Source organism: Terrapene carolina, unplaced genomic scaffold, assembly GCF_002925995.2.
Source record: "Terrapene carolina triunguis isolate 2854851 unplaced genomic scaffold, T_m_triunguis-2.0 Scaffold42, whole genome shotgun sequence".
Classification (NCBI taxonomy): Eukaryota; Metazoa; Chordata; order Testudines; family Emydidae; genus Terrapene; species Terrapene triunguis.
The window spans coordinates 33,591,100-33,609,461 of NW_020664393.1; the positions used below are offsets into that span (position 1 = coordinate 33,591,100).

General features: G+C 35.8%; 1 protein-coding gene across 1 annotated transcript in view; it reads right to left on the reverse strand.

The window, feature by feature from the left end:
• Positions 1-18,362, reverse strand: part of ADGRB3 (adhesion G protein-coupled receptor B3) — a 600,480-nt gene that overhangs the window by 278,053 nt on the left and 304,065 nt on the right. The window contains exons 11-12 of the mRNA XM_026654815.1: positions 6,455-6,523; positions 2,208-2,316 (exon numbers count right to left, since the gene is read on the reverse strand). Of these exons, the coding sequence (XP_026510600.1) occupies positions 2,208-2,316; positions 6,455-6,523 (178 nt within the window). The remainder of the gene's footprint in view (positions 1-2,207; positions 2,317-6,454; positions 6,524-18,362) is intronic.

Genomic DNA, 18,362 nt, shown 5'->3' on the forward strand with positions numbered 1-18,362 from the left:
CCCCCCCCCCCCCCCCCCCCGCGTCCCGATATTTGACTTGGGTGATCTGGTCACCCTAAACCACCTCCAATAGCTAGGGGAATAGCTACCAGCACTGGTGCACTGTCTACACTGGCACTTTACAGCACTGAAACTTGCAGCATTCAGGAGAGTGTTTTTTCACACCCCTGAGTGAGAAAGTTGCAGCGCTGTAAAGTGCCAGTGTAGATAAGCCCTAAGTGTTGCTTTGTAATGATAAAATTGTTTGCTGTGAAACTGAAAACCCCCAGAGTCAGGACAGAAGCATTACCAAGTGTGAGATACTGGTTTACCACAAGAGATGTCATCTCCTGCCCATCAAAAGAATGCCTATAGACACCAGGCGAACCATTATGGAACATCAACGGACAAAAGACTCTGTTGATTGCTCCCCCCCACACCCACACCCATCAAAAGGGGATGTGAACATAACCATCCCATCACAGTTTGAACTCTGAAGGAAGGAAATAAAACTCCCTGACCAGAAGGAACTATATCACTATGCTACTTGGAATTTGGAAAGGGCAATATTTCTAAGGTTAAGCAAGGATCCCTAAGCTGCTCAGCTTTGGTTAGCCCTGAAGGACATATGAAGCTTGCACATGACAGTGGCTTCTATTGCTATTTGGAACCTAAGACTGTAACTCATTTGTTTGTGTATGTTTACCTGTTTTGTCCTTGTAAATAACTCTATTTCTTTTTCCTAGTTAATAAACCTTTAGGTAGTTTATTAAAGGATTGACTTCAAGCATTGTCTTTGGTGTAAGAACTAGGGTGTACTTGACCTGGGGTAAGTGACTGATCCTTTGGGACTGGAAGTAACCTGAATTTTGTTGTGATTTTTAGTGCAAGGTAACATCTATCATAAAGGCAGGTTTTCTTGGGTGGCAAGATAGCCAGAGTGGCCAAGGTAGACTGTCTTTGACTCCATCTTAAGGCTATTATAGTGTTTGATTCTTGGTTGGTGAAATCTAATCATAAAACACACAACCAGTTTAAGGTTTATGCCCTGATTTGTAACAGTCTGCCTGGAGGTTGGCACCCATGTTCATGAGCCACTCCAGACAGCTTGATAGTAGTCACTGCAAATTATGGCAACAAGATGAAATACTCAAAATTGCCTTACAGTCTGGGTCATTTCAAATGCATTAGTACTCCATGCCCTAGATGACCTGATACTTCAGAGATAATTACAGCCCCTAATAGGTTGAGTCCTGGTTGATGACATCTTTCATATGTTCTGAATGATATTTTATTATATTGTCTCAGTCTTCACTGGCATTATGAATGTTGTACAGCTGCTCTAACAAGTCTTTTAAAAAGTAAATCAAAACAAAATTTTGATTACACACACACACAGAAAAACTGAAAACCTAAGTAACCCAAACTTTTAAATGATTTTGTTTTATAATGACAACTGATGTTTAGGTTTTATTAATAGTATTTGCTGAGGCTAATTACTAACATAATACAATATGCACAATAAGGTCTATGGGTGAATAAAAAATTAGTAGAAATATTGTCAACAAAATCAACATTTATCCAGTGAATTAAGCAATTAATTATATATATATATATATACACAATTTAGCTTTATATATATATATATATACACACACACACTAAAATTATTAATTATAATGTCTCAAATTGATATATAATTTGAGACATTATAATTAATATATATATATATATATACAGACATTATATATATATATATATACACACACATTATGTATGTATAATTTTAGTGTACACATTATATATACATAATATGTACATACACTAAAATTATACAGTATACACAATATTCAAATAGCAATTTGAGACATGATAATTAATAATTATATATACATACACTAAAATTATTAATTATCATGTCTCAAATTGCTATTTGGATCATTGTGTATACTCGCAGGCTTCTAGTATATGCATAGCATAACATAGGCTACTTTTTGGATTTTATTTAGGATCTTAAGCTTTATATTCAGGTTGTGAGAGATGAGAAAGTAGAAGATTCACTACTCACACATTCACTTTTAAATAGACTAATAAACTAGACAATAGATGACCAAACACCAAAACACAAGTTTAGAAGAGGATCCCAATCATATAGACAGCAGGTATAAAGTACATACTTGCATGTTTTGATTTTCAAATATTTGATAAAAGAAATTCCTATTTCTTACCTACATTTCCAGTCATTAGGTATGAATTCTGAAAGTCCATCATCCCCATTCCAACAATGTGTATAAAATCTTCAATCACCTGCATTAGCTCCACTGATCCTGGATAGATCTAATAAATGAAGGTCAGATACACAATAACTGCAAGACCTTCACAAACTCTGTATCATTCACATAAGCAAGTACAATAAAATGAGCTGGGACATTCAACAGCTAAATTGTACTCATCATGTTTTAATGTCCAAAGTTTTAAGTTACTGCAAAACAATATGTTTTAGTCTTCAATGTATCATTTATCCCCAGGCGAGCAGACAAGATCTCTCACAATATCATTCAAAATCAGCTTTGCCCAAGAACTGTGAGATGTTTGCCCATAAATTAATGCACTTAACAGAAAAGGATTCAAATTCTTTGCTCTCCACAGCCCTCAGTAACGGTTACTGTATTTCAGAATAATATTCCAGAAACAAACGTAGATCAAATTTTGCCTTCAAATCTGTGCAGGCAACCTCCAACAATGTTGATACGAGTTGTGTATGTATATGAAGGCTAAATTTGGCCCTTAGTTCTTTGCAGTATGGTATCATCTTTGTTGCTTTGAAACAGTGTTTAACTATAAAATGCATTCTTGAATCTGTGTGTATTCATTTTTAACATTATTATTAGTGCTAGCACACAGAGATAAAGTAGTAAACTAGTAGTAAACTAGTCCATTTACAAGAAAACATATTTCATTTTCATGGTCCTGAGAGGGCATTAGGACAAAAAATATGTATTAATTATGCAATAGTATCAAGAGATTAGAAACCGTTATATTTATTAACACATTTAGTGGATAAACTGATATCATATACAACATATACATCAGTAAATCATTGAAAGGATTACTGTCTGCGTCATGGACAAGGGATACTTTTCTGTAAAATAAACATTTTTTTTAAAATGGATATCCTGCTAGACACAATACATTTTTTGTCCTCATACATAAGGGATGGTCAAAATACAAAATGTAAATGATATTCACTGTATACTGTTCTGCATTTGGGAATACAGCCACTCTCTTCTTTAATATGCATGTGTTGATTTTGGAGACTACAAGTCCTAACATCCAATACTGTTCCTTCCTATGGTTTGATGTGTCTAGCTCCAGAGCCTCTCAGACCAAGGTGGGCAATTGCATGCTCTGTTCTGTAGTCTATGCAGGCCCAAAGATTTGGGCAGCAACAACCTACTTTCTTTTACACTAATTAATTGTGGTGTTCAAGATCCTGGCAAGGTACAAATGCTGCCCTGAGTGATGCAGATTTAAAATTTATTTTTCTAATGATTTCTTGTAAGGTAACAAATGTTTTAGTATCAATATTATCCACACACCAAACAAGCAGTACATGTTCCTGGACTGAGTAAGAAGACCCTTTCAATCAAAAGGGTCTGTTGTCAGTATTCACTCCAGTTAGAATTTCACAGAAAATAACTGCAGGAGAAACCATTGAGCCATAGGTGTTACATGGGTGCTCTATATCTGTGTATATGGAAAGTATGTAGTTAATACATAAAGTGCCAGTAGATGGCGATAAAGAATACATAGCATAATTTCTGAGTTTTGCAGGCCCAATAAAAATTTATTGTTGTGGACCGCAAATGGCGTCCTCTATGAGGCGCTTTACATCAGCTCTTAACAAAAGGCATGTATTAAAGTGGGTGCTGTATATTTGTATTCTATATAATCCATAATTAATGATTTCTGATGCTGGCAATTAATCTAGAAAAAGGATGTTGAGCTGCTGCAGCTGTATTCTGATAGAAAGTCAGCAATTTATTGATAGTGAATGAGGCTTTCTTTCTACCAGAAAGAAGAATGCAGAGCACAATTTCAGGGATCCAAAGTAGTGTACAAATGCAGTTTGCTCAAAGCAAATCATCTTATGCAAGCTGGCAGGAAAAAATGGTGAAAATTCCTTTCGTTTGCAAATCTTAATTCGGTAGTCTTTAGAAAGAACACAGAATCAGATTGCTTAGCCCTGTAAAAAGAATTCTCTCTCTAGCACTTTCAGCTAGTTAATGCTGTTTATACTAAGTGAAATATTCATCTCATATAATGAAATATGCATGTGTTTTCATGATTATTTGCTGTGACGAGCTTAGTATAAGAACTTTAAAATACTTTTGCAAAGGATTTATTAGTTTCAGATGCTTTTGTTTCTCTCATAAAATATGATTTTATTTTTAACTGTACCTTAGCACGTTTTCATTCCATAAAACTGACAAGTCTAATGAATATTTGATGAAAAGAAAAATAAAACTACACTAAACCTGAAACAAGGACTCAGCACTGCCTCAAAAATAAACAAATAAATTAGGGCTGTAGATTAATTGCAGTAAACTCACGCAATTAACTCAAAAAATTAATTACGATTAAAAAAATGAATTGGGATTAATCGCACTGTTAAACAATAGAATACCAATTGAAATTTATTAAATATTTTTGGATATTTTTCTACTTTATCAAGTATATTGATTGCAATTACAACTCTGAATACAAAGTGTACAGTGCACACTTTGTATTATTTTTATTGCAAATATTTGCACTGTAAAAATGATAAACAAAAGAAATAGTATTTTTCAATTCACCTCATACAAGTACTGTAGTGCAATCTCTTTATCGTGTAAGTGGAACCAAATGTAATTTTTTTTGTTACATAACTGCACTTAAAAACAAAAAAATGTAAAGCTTTAGACCCTACTGGTCCACTCAGTCCTACTTCTTGTTCATCCAATCGCTAAGAGAAACAAATTTGTTTATATTTACAGGAGATAATGCTGCCCACTTCTTAATTATAATGTCACCTGAAAGTGAGAACAGGCATTCACATGGCACTGTTGTAGCTGACGTCGTAAGATATTTACATGCCAGATACACTAAAGATTCATATGCCTCTTCATGCTTCGGCCATCCTTCCAGAGGAGATGCTTACATGTTGATGACGCTTGTTAAAAAAAAATGTGTTAATTAAATTTGTGAATGAACTCCTTGGGGGGAGAATTGTATGTCTCCTACTCTGTTTTACCCATATTCTGCCATATATTTCATGTTATAACAGTCTTGGATGATGACCCAGCACATGTTGTTCATTTTAAGAACACTTTCGCTACAGATTTGACAAAATGCAAAGAAGGTACCAATGTGAGATTTCTAAAGATAGCTACAGCACTCTACCCAAGATTTAAGAATCTGAAGTGCCTTCCAAAATCTGAGAGGGATGTGGTGTGGAGCATGCTTTCAGAAGTCTTAAAAGAGCAACACCCTGATGCGGAAACTACAGAACCCAAACCACCAAAAAAGAAAATCAACCTTCTGCTGGTGGCATCTGACTCAAATGATGAAAATTAACATGCATTGGTCTGCACTGCAAGAGATTGTTATTGAACAGAACCCATCATCAGCATGGACGCATGTCCTCTGGAATGTTGGTTGAAGCATCAAGAGACATGAATTTTTAGCACATCTGGCATGTAAATATCTTGCAATGCCAGCTACAACAGTGCCATGGAAATGCCTGTTCTCACCTTCAGGTAAAAAGCAACAGAGGGTCCTGTGGCACCTTTAAGACTAACAGAAGTATTGGGAGCATAAGCTTTCGTGGGTAAGAACCTTACTTCTTCAGATGCAAGAGGTGACAATGTAAACAAGAAGCAGGCAGCATTATCTCCTGCAAATGTAAACAAACTTGTTTGTCTGAGTGATCGGCTGAACAAGAGGTAGGACTGATTGGACTTCTAGGCTCTAAAGTTTTACAATGTTTTATTTTTGAATGCAGTTATTTTTGTACATAATTCTACCTATATAGGTTCCACTTTCATGATAAAGAGATTGCACTACAGTACTTGTATTAGGTGAATTGTAAAATACTATTTATTTGGTTTTTTTACAGTGCAAATATTTATAATAAAAATAAATATAAAAAGTGAGGATTGTACACTTTGTATTCTGTATTGTAATTGAAATCAATATATTTCAAAATGTAGAAAACATCCAAAAATATTGGAATAAATGATATTCTGTTATTGTTTAATAGCCTGATCAATTGCGTGATTAATCACAATTATTTTTTTAATTCCTTGATAGCTCTAAATAAATATATAAATAATTAGGACATGTTTTGGGATTACAACTGAGCATATTTAGGGCAAAATGTAAAACTCTACTTTGGTAATTTTTGAAACTAAATAGCAACATAGGCAAATCTTACCTGCTGTGCATCTTCCCATTTCTCTTTGTTCTCTTCATCAAGTAGATTACTAACTATTTGAAAGAAGTTCTGCAAAATTGAAATAAAAAAAATCAAAGTAAAATGAAATTCAGGAATATAACAAATGCTCATGCCATTAAGTTATAATTAAGAATGATTTTGTATTGTTGTGACAGAGGTCCATTGGCGGTTCACCACTCTGTCACTCTTGCCAGCTGTACATACCTTGTACATCTGTGGAAGGTGCTAATTGAGAAAAAGTCAGCCATAGCTGGGAAGAAGGAAGACTGTGAAAGAAACCATCTTGAACAAAGCCTGTACTTTGTTAGATTAAGTTTTAGACTTTTAGATGAGTGTTTTCACTCCCTTGGAATTTCTCCTTCCTTGGTGTTCACACCTCAACTGCTAGAAGAGGCCCTCATCCTCCCTGATTAAACTAACCTCATTATCTCCAGACTGATTCTTGCCTGCATATTTATATCTGCCTCTGGAAATTTCCATTACATGTGTCTGACGAAGTGGGCATTCACCCATGAAAGCTTATGCTCCAATACATCTGTTAGTCTTTAAGGTGCCACAGGACTCTTTGTTGCTTTTTTACAGATCCAGACTAACACGGCTACCCCTCTGATACTTGTTTTCACTTTGATTTGCTTATAACTCTTTCTAACTTTATTCCTTTTACTTGGCATCACGTAACTTAGTACTTTTATTTCTTTAGAGGAACAAACAAACCTTATTATTTCTCTAAACTGTCCAGGACAGGGCTGGACATGGCACATGGTTTGGGGGAAATTCATGGTGTGTGTTGGGATCACTTTGGTGGTTGTAACCAAGGCTGGTGGAAGCCAAATAGAGGCTGTAGACAGGCTGGGGTCAGAGCTACCGAATCAGGACTATCTAATACCGAGACACTTCAGGGTGTGACCTGGATACTTGTAGGCTGGTTTTGAGCATCCCAAGCTGGGAGCTAAAGCAGCAAAACATTTTAAGGCACCTAGAGTTGCAGGGCAAGTGGTGACACAACCTCTTACTGGTCTGGATTGTAACCCAAACCCCATAACAATTGTACTGGTATAGTTGAAGTGGTACAATGCTACTAGTGTGGAGACACTTACAGTAGTATAGGTTATTGACATATGGTAATGGAAATAAGTTATAGCAGTAAAAACACATTTGTACTAGTATAGTTGTCTTCATAGTAGGGGGTTGCCCTTGTGTGTGTGTGTGTGTGTGTGTGTGTGTGTGTGTGTGTATGTGAGAGAGAGAGAGAGAGAGAGGGGCACCAAACCAAAAAATCAATTATCCTCTCAGCTCTACTCCTGAGTATAATGCAATGATTGTCAGATATGGGCCAATGTTTACTGGGAAGTACTTTGACAGTAAATCATAATATTCTTTTCACTTGTTTTTATCTACATTTGAATGGAGGTCTCTGGCAGTAAAATATTGTAATAGGTTGCCTTTACGGGCTTTGAAGCAGTCACCTCATCCAGAAACTGGTAAAGGAGACTAGGTTTAATTCAGTCTCCTTAGGCAGGGAAAGCTTAATAAATTTCCTTTTGAATGCAATAATGTCACAAAAGGGTTAATGATGTTTCATGTCCCCCTCTTGAGAACATGTGGTCCAATGGCATTTTTGGAATAGAGGGGTTATGTGGTTGTGGGATGAAACAAGTGCTGTGTACTAAGCAGGCGTTCTGGTTGTGAGAGTACCTGGAAAAATACAGAGCAAGAAGGGTATTATTATTAGGATAGGGTAGAAATGCCTGGTCCAAGGCCTCTACCAAAGGCAACTGCCTGTGTGCCATTTTTAAGCCCCTACTTGTTTCAGAAAACAAGACTTGTGTACATTTTGAAAATAAACAAATTACACTAAAAATACCTGACTTGATGTCATCAATTTCTGCTCCAAATGGGAAACTGACCTGGGAGGCCCCCAAACTCTTAACAGAATGGTAATAATAAATAAACTAACAGGCAGTCTATGGTCGCTCTCCAACTAGGTGTGCCAGCTACTTTTCAAAAAAGTAGATGTCTTTTTAGGAGGCTTAAACAGAAAATATATAATTGTCTCTAGCTGTTACTTTCTATATTTGGTTGCCCTATGTATTGAATGTCTTTAAGCAAATCATATGAATGACACCTAAAGTCACAACCATCTTTAAAAGCTAGTCAGCTTTTAAAGCATACTTTAAAAAAAATCAATTTATTTCAAGTGTTTCTCAGAACTTTCTTTTTTAATTCCATCAGCTGCATTCCCCCCGCCCCCCGCCACTTTTACCTACAATTTATTTTATCTGTAAGAGTTAGGTTTTTTTTGGTGCAGAGCCTGTTCAGCTCAAATCTGTATCAGTTTTCTTGCACTCATACAATTTTGTCTGCAGTCTGTTAATTATCTAATGATTTTTATATTCATTTATAAAAGATTCCTGTAGCTGTCATTAACTTCAGTTAGAGTAATGGGTACTCATAAGCTCTGAAAAACAGATCATGAGTGACTTACTCAAGGTCACAAAGGAAGTCACTACAGAAATTGGATTAAGTATCATATGCTCTCCTTTCTCCTACACCATTAGTTTTAACCCCCCTGAAAAGGATGGTGCGAAGCATAATTAAGTAGCATTTTTAAAATGATATTTACTGTGAGTATAAAGTATTAAGGATAGTCAGTGACAGAGGTGAAAACAGAACTAGTTGTTCCTGGCTCCCAGCTCTCTACTCAATGCACTAACAACACCAGTGATAGTCAGACTGAGGCTTGTGAGCTGCAAATGGCTCTTTAATGTGTCTCCTGAAGCTTTTTGCAGCACATGATATTAAAGTTATTGAACAATCAGGACGCTTTTATTGTTATTAACCAGTTAAGTGACCAACTTGCACTAAATATAAGTTAATAACTTAGTGCAAGTATATATATATATATATATATTATTCTCACAGAAACATATAAAATTAAATATTTCCCCTGTCATACTGTTTAAATAGTACTATAGTAAATGAAACAATGAATTGACACTACTGTGGGTCTTTTGGGTAATGCTGATCGCTAATTTGGGTCCTGAACACTGAGGTCTGAATATCACTGAATTACACCATGCTCCTGCTTCAGAATATCCCCATGCTCCATAAAAATATTGCACATGAGATTTTGTGAATAAATTTGATTTTTAAGAATTTTTCAGTACCAAAATTCTCATGACTGGAAATATCAAAATTTGGGGAATATAAAACTGCACAAAATTAGGGAAAACATTTTCACAAAATAAAATGTTCACCAATTTAACCCGACTCCTAAAATTTACCTCTAACAACATATGATCTTGGGAGAATGGGAAGAGGAACGCACTGAAAACACTTGTTTTCCTCCATAGTCTCACACTGCCCCAAGGGAGGAAGCTAATGATGCCATTTACAATGTGAGAATTACATTGCCAATAATTTACATTGCTAATAATGATTCAGCAAAGCACTTACATATGTGCTTTAGGGCTTTGCTGAACTGGTACAAAAGAGACTTTAAAAAATGACATAACTGAAGGCATGGCCATTCTCCCATTGAAGTCAGTGACAAAAATGCCATTGGCTTCAGTGATACAAAATTGGATGATAAGAATGCATAAGGGAGGGAACATTGGGGATCAATGCAGTAATGAAAACAGAGAAGCAAAATGGTCTCAGGGATTGATCCAGTGCCCACTGAAATCAGCAGGATTCTGTTCGCTGACTTTAATGGGTCCTGGATATGACTCTCGGTATTTATCTACTCAAGCACTTAGAGTATCCATTCACATTCAGTACTACATCATGAGGACTATAAATACAATAATCCATCATAAAATATACTCTGCAAATTAAATGTCAAGTAATTTAACCTACAAAATTCTTTCCAAAGGAGATTCTTCATCTCTAAGAGTTTTCCTCTTTCAGCTCTCAAGATATGTAAAAGGATGCAAGGCTCACATGGATATTTCCAAATGTTTCTACATTTCAGAAAGGTTAATTAAGGACCATGAAAACAGATTTTCATGTCAAAAATGCCCGTAGAGATTTATTGGTTGTTCTTTCTTTCTTTCTTTCTTTCTTTCTTTCTTTCTTTCTTTCTTTCTTTCTTTGCCTTATTAGCACAATGTAAGACACCTACAAGCCATATCATTTTTCAGTTAATATATGCTTTATATCCAAAACTAGTCTAGTATCTAGAAATCATATTTTTTCCCAACCAAATTTATATTCTGGATGCGAAATAATGTTCTTTTTCCTTTTTAAGTAACAAACATTTTAATTTGCCACATCCCACTTGAATAAGATTCCTATATATTCTATAACTGAATCTATATATATAGACATAGGCCCAGTCCTTGACTTCATGAAAGTTTTAGGAGTTCATTAATGCAAGTTTGGGCTCTTAGATCTTAGTCCCAGTGGATATTTCATATACTTGTGTAAAATCCATATTAGGGACCAAATTATGTGCTGACTTACACCACGAACACTACCACTGGCTTCAGTACCATTGCACAAGATTTAGGTCAGCAAAGTATTTGTCCCTGCATGTCACAGTTCATATCTAAAATGATAAATGGCTACACTATAGAAAATGAAGAGTGCCTGGAAAATCTAGTGTCAAAGGTGTCCTGTCTATGGAAGGAAGAGGTTGCTAGAATCACTTGTCAAAAATATTACAGCACTTGTACAATATTACCTTTCAATCTTTCTGAGACTCTGTGTCACCTTAAACATCTGGTCTCTCTCTCTCTCTTTCTCTTTGATAAGAGTGCTGTGTATTTGTATTAGCTCTCTTTTCATATTCTTGAGTCTTATGGTTTATGTCATGCTTACTATGTAACGGGTGGTTGTAAGTTATTTGATAATGTGCATACTCTTCACTCCTGCTTTAGATATATCTGTGTTTCTTTATTGGCAGAGACTGAATGTTTATTCAGGTTTCTTTTCTTAAAAAAGTTTTGAAAATAATGCATATACATTTTAAATTTAAAATAAATGTGCGTACAGTATGGGTGCATTTATAAATATAAATGGACTTGTCTAGAGGTTGGCCTGATTTTCATTTTCAGTTAGTTCCTTTTATACCAGGCTGGCAGTGTACATAAGAACAGCCATACTGGATCAGACCAAAGGTCCATTTAGCCCAGTGGCCAATACCAGGTGCCCCAGAGGGAATGAACAGAACAGGTAATCATCAAGTGATCCATCAAGTGTAAAGGAACTTAGGGTGGGAGAAAATCACATTTACACTGCCAGGATGGTGTCAAGGAGAATTAGGGGCTTTATGTATAATAATGGATAGCTAGATAGATATAGATGGAGATACACACATTTTAGATAGATTAATATCTATAATATATTTAGAAATATAGAGATAGTTAAGACCACTGATGCTTATTAATCATAATTAATGCACTGACTAATTTACTGTATTAATCTAAGATTTTTATAGCACTTGTAATGAAGAGACCTAGGTGATATAGAATAATTAACAAAGGGACTTGGGAGATATACAATAATTATTAAATACATACAGTGTTCATGCCCAAATTAACTCAAATAATTCTGTCCTGTCAAAAGTATATGAATATAATTTGAAGTGTAATATTTCAACTTTGTTATGTAGCCATATTTTGCATGGCTCTTCTTGTGGATGTGCAAGAGAGAGAATCTCCCAGCGCCTCAAAGCAGCAGTAGGAAACAATTGTGATCCCTGCACTCACTGCTGTACAGAGACTCCTCCCTCTATGCACTGTTTATACATATTACTCATACTTATGGCATCTTGCTACTAATATTTTTACTCATGATTATTTTAACTACCGGTACTTCTCTTTATAATAAAACTAACTATTTATTAATAGTAGCATTTGTTAGGTTTTTGTGAGAATATGTAATCAGGCTTATAGATAATCAGCCTAGATTCAAGGTCTGATTTAACATATACGTTCTGTTTGCCCATAAGTCATGAGTATGAAACAGGTGACAAGAATATCGAACTTCCTGAGTCAAGTTACAATACATCTGTTTTTCCTCTATTTTCATCCTTTTCTATGCCCCATAAATAGCAGCTGTGGAAGCTGAGATGCATGAAAATTTTCGGACTGCAGATACCAGTAGCATGTAATTTAAACAGAAGAGCTGGTTGATAAGAACATAAGAACGGCCATACTGGGTCAGACCAAAGGTCCATCTAGCCCAGTAACATGTCTTCCAACAGTGGCCAATACCAGGTGCCCCAGAGGGAATGAACAGAACAGGTAATCATCAAGTGATCCATCCCCTGTCGCTCATTCCCAGCTTCTGGCAAACAGAGGCTAAGGAAACCATCCCTTCCCATTGATGGACCTATCCTCCATGAACTTATCTAGTTCTTTTTTGAACACTGTTATAGTCTTGGTTTTCACAAAATCCTCTGGGAAGGAGTTCCACAGGTTGACTGTGCGTTGTGTGAAAAAAAATACTTCCTTTTGTTTGTTTTAAACCTGCTGCCTATTAATTTCATTTGGTAACCCCTAGTTCTTGTATTATGAGAAGGAGTAAATAACACTTCCTTATTTACTTTCTCCACACCACTCATTTTATAGACCTCTATCATATCCCCCTTTAGTCATTTCTTTTCCAAGCTGAAAAGTCCCATTCTTATTAATCTCTCTTCATATGGCAGCTGCTCCATACACCTAATCATTTTGTTGCCCTTTTCTGAACCTTTTCCAATTCAAATTCTTTTTTTTTTGAGATAGGGTGACCACATCTGCATGCAGTATTCAACATATGGGCATACCATGGATTTATATAGAGGCAGTATGATATTTTCTGTCTTATTAGCTCTCCCTTTCTTAACGATTCTCAACATTCTGTTTGCTTTTTTGATTGCCAATCCACACTGAGTGGATGTTTTCAGAGAACAATCCACAATGACTCCAAGATCTCTTTCTTGAGTGGTAACAGCTAATTTAGACCCCATCATTTTATATGTATAGTTGGGATTATGTTTTCCAATGTGCATTACTTCGAATTTATCAATATTGAATTTCATCTGCCATTTTGTTGCCCAGTCACCCAGTTTTGTGAGATCCTTTTGTAGCTCTTTGTGATGTGGTTTTGCTGTTTAAATTGTGAAATATGACATGAGCACCAAGAATCTGATAGGCCTACCAATATTTCTGCCATTTCTGTAAGAAACCTACCAATATTTCTGCCATTCCCTGCGTCACAACACGCAGTGTATACATATCAAAAGGCATTTTGCAGGGCACAGACATAAGGAGAGACAGTGACTGACAGGGGACTAAATTCTGAACGGGTGGTAAACAGTGGTCCAGTCCCATGAGGTGCTGGATGTTCTTGTGGAGCTGAGCTCCCTCATTTTCTATCACAGCTTAGATATGACAGTGATGGCCTCTATAGAAAACTCTACTATAGAGAGACCCAAATTCTGAGATCCTTAATTTTCATTCACTCCAACTGCAGTCAGTTTCAGACAACTATGGTTTCTTAATTTAAATTAATTCCTTTCAAATATTTTCTTGTTATCTGCAATTCTTCAGTCCAATCTGGCTGCTTTGAGCCACTCTGGGGGTTTAAAGCTGCTGTAAATCCTATTACATGGCTAGGGTAGGATTTCCTTCCCCCAAACCTCCAGACAAGATGAATCCCTGGGTAGCATGGAGGCTCCGGAGTCATCTCCGCGTTTGCAGCTCGCCATAGGGGACATGTCCTGGGGAAATGGAGGAGGGGAGGCAATCCTAGGCCCTCTTGATTTCTGGCTACAGCAATGGCTCCTAGGGATCATGCACAGCCAGGCATAAATTAAAACAACTGTCAGACTGTTGTAATTTACACAGGGGACAAGCCTCATTCGCAGCCAGTCACAGGATTAGAGGATTGTAGAGCTGGTTAATAGCCTCACCTCTTCAAGTCTGGCAGAACATAGTTCAACTAGACCTAGGTTACTTCTGGCTAATGTTCTAAAATGCTGTTTCATATTAATGCACATTATTTACAACCTTAATTCTGTCTTATTATTTTTTTCTTTTAGGGATAACAACACGGTTATCATCATTTTAGTTCTAATGTTCATTCAGAATATATTTGCTAACCATCTCCATGCTAACAAAAAACCCTAGCTGCTCAGGCTTCTTTTGCCATTCATGAAGGTACTGTCAGTTTCACTCATTGATCCAGGATCCTGTTCCATGTTATTTAAACTGTCTCCTGCATGCTTATTCTTCTTTCTGATGTTGTGTACAAAACACCCCAATTGTTAGCAAAAGCTGAAATATGCAGAGAATAACTTTTATATAATGAATAACTTGGCACCTGAGTTGCATATTTAAAAAGAGCTGTGATACTTTTGCTATATTGTCTGACTAAACAAACAGCTCATTCTCTACTACTTTGGAAGCAGTGGCATTTTAGTTTGCACAAATAAATATATTGAAGTCTTCTAATTTTATCCTATTTCTCTGGTGTGACGCTGTATGATTGAAACATGACCATTTATATCTTTAATATTGCCAAGACAATTGCAACAAATCTTGTGCAAAGTATATTATGTAAGGTGCAAATAGAAAAGTTATGATCTGCTGATGATTATCCTCTTTATGTGCATATATCATTTTTGTATCTGAAGTTATTAATATTGACTATATACCTGTATTTCAAATGTGTTTGCTCCTGGGATAACACCCATAGGGTAATTTACATCCAGTCTGGCCAGCAGATTGTGAACGAAATATTCAAGTTGATGACCCATTGAAGAATATTTAACTTTCACAATGAACCATAGAAGAAACTTGTCCCCGCTCAGTGAGCCGTCCTGTGGATGCCTTAGCCAGAATATGGGTAATGTCTATGCCTATTAGTCATCGAAGCATGCGAGATCATGTGACTTGTTCATGTGACCCTGGACTCTATCTTGTGCCTGTAATTTCCCACAACCTGAGAGCATTCTCTCCACATGGGAGAAGGTATAAAAAACCCTGGAAGCATCTCCATTTTGCCTCTTTCCTGCTCTGATCTCTGGACTATGGGTTTACACTAAAAGGAGCATTCCAGTCAATGGACCTTCTAATCTTTTGGAAGTTACCAGAGCCTTTACAAGCCAACAGTCTGTAACATCACTGCTACAAATCTGATCCACGAACTTTGCAATGAGTGTATGTGTTTGTTTTCCTTGACCACCATAACTCTCTCCTCTTTATTTTGTCTTATAAATAAATCTTTAGATATTAGATACTAAAGGATTGGCAACAGTGTCATCATTGGGTAAGATCTGAGTTATACTTTGACCTGGCTATCTAGCTGACCTTTTGAGATCTTTGTTGATGAAATTGGTTTGAAATAAGCACTCATCATTAAGTCTAATGTCTGGGTGGTGAAACAAGGGCTGGGATGCCTAAGAAGACTGCAGTTTGGACTCTTGTTAACCAGTGTGGTGAGATAGAAGTTTACTTTTGCTTCTGGTTTGGTATATCTGATAATAGAATGACCACTCGTTTTGGGGTGAGTCTGCCCTATTTCTCAGCAGTTTGTCCTGAATCTGGTATCCTCAGCTGTGACCCACTGAGGCACAGTAATATCTGGTCATTCCCATCATCATGTAACGTCTATGGATTATATTTATTGCAATATGTACTTATATTGATATTAGTACTTGGCACAACCCCAAGTCTGCAGATAATAAAGGGAGTACCCAGAAGAATGGAATAAATACAATTGAACACTCTTATACACCCACAGCACTCCCTTCTAAGCTTTAATTTGGCTGGCAGTCTGGTGCCAGTAATCTAAGGGTAAATTGTAGTAAAATCTTTTTGACATTTTTGAAATATATAATTACCCAGAATTCATAATCTACTGTTCTGACATCAAACAAAATGCTAAATTATGACTTCTTGTTTTTTTAAAAAACTTCATTTATGTATAAAAAAGAGATATAAAGAATTCTGTTCTTTATCTACTTCTTCTCAGGGAGATGAGTCAAAGTTTGAGAATTTAATGAAAGGTCCACATTTATTTTCCTTAAGAAAAAGAGAATTTTTTTTTAAATTATAAAAATATCTTCTTAATTTTCATTGTGGTTTCATTAATATTTTGTCCAGAAGCCATAGATTAGAAAGCATAATAATGTGTGGTAGGAAAACCAAGACATGAGATGTAACCAAGACATGAGTTCAACAAGGGTTGACATTTTGTCTGTACCCACTGAAATCAATGGCAAAACTTCCATTGACTTCACTGGCTCAGGATTTCACCATATATCATTAGAAATCAATGAGGAAATTATTACTTAACATCCAAATACTCGGAATACCTTCACTCTATGTTTGTATGCTTTCCAGAATGTGTGCATATGAGTTTTAAGATTTATATTTATAAATGTACTAAATTTCCTATTTCTTTTGATCCTTCAGTATCTTTTTAGGCTGGGATTTTTAAAAGACACTATAGGAGTTAGGCATCCAACTCTCACTGAAATTCAATTATTATATCTCCTAATTGAAATATATTTACAACCTGAACTATAGTTTAGCAATATAATTTTTTGCTATTTACTCCCCTGGTCCGCACCCTCAGAATTTCTCTACGTTTCTAAAGGAAAAACAAATAAACAAACAAAAATTAGTTTCTCCTGGCTATGTCTACTAAGGTTTTAGGGACCAGTTCTGCCTCATTGATATTAATGGGAACAGAATCAAGTTCTTACTAATTTTGCTGAGCGGAGTGTGACCCCATCTGCTAAGTCCATAAACAGAAACCACTTATATCAAGCAGTTTCTCAAGGCTGTTTCTACCAAAAGTTTCTGTAATCTCTGTGAGCCTTGGAGAGGCTACTTTGGGGCTATTGGACTGACGACAGTATGAATGATTTGTAGCAAAATAACTCCTTGTTTAAGCAGTCAACCTTTCATACTCAAAGCCACTACTGCCTTTCATGAAAGAAAGACAGATTAAAAATGGAATTTCCAGTCCAAACTGTTTTTGAGACATGTTGTGCCAATTTTTTTCCTACAAATTAAAAAAAAAATCTCATTTTTCTACACTCTACATTTTAATAATACTCTGTTCAATTCACCTCAATTTGGGATGCATATTTTTCCACTGGATGAGGGCCACACACAAGAAATCTTAGAGAGACTGTTTTATTTTGAGCAAAGAGGTTTGTGTATGTGGGAGAGAAAGAGAAAAAGACAGAAAATTGGGAGTATAATAGAAAGCTGGATAAAACCTTAACTCTGGAGAAATTACTGTCTTTCTAAAAGAGATCATACATTTTCAATTATATTTGCATACACACATATATATGTATGCTGTACATTAATCACATCATGATTATTTTATGAATTATCACAGAACCCTCCATTTAATAAGTGATATACTGCCTGACACTGTTTTTTCTTAATATCTTCCTTTAAGTAAATCTGCACTCTGAGAAAAGTGCATATAAAATTCCTTGATGAAAAAAAGAAACAATACCTGATATTGGAATCCTGCCAAACTTTTATTATTAAGGACTTTATATACTGAGAGAGGCAGCACATTATGCTGAAATAAACACTGTGGCCCATGGCACAGGAAGAGTTAATCTAATATGCAAAATACAAAATTCACATCAAATGCACTATACATCACTCCTGTGCTCTTTTAATGACCTTTAATTATTTGAATTGCAGAAGCAATGGCAGAATGACTTAAGCATCTAAACATCCTGGGTAGATTTTCAAATGAAAGGAACTAGAATAAACAATGCTGCAGAACTGCTTGATGTAAATAATAATAATAATAATAATAATAATAATAAAAAAAAACCACCACCACCACTGAGAATGGAAAGTTACTAGAATAATTGTTATAAAAAAGACTTTTCTACTTTTGACACACTATGTTGTTCTCA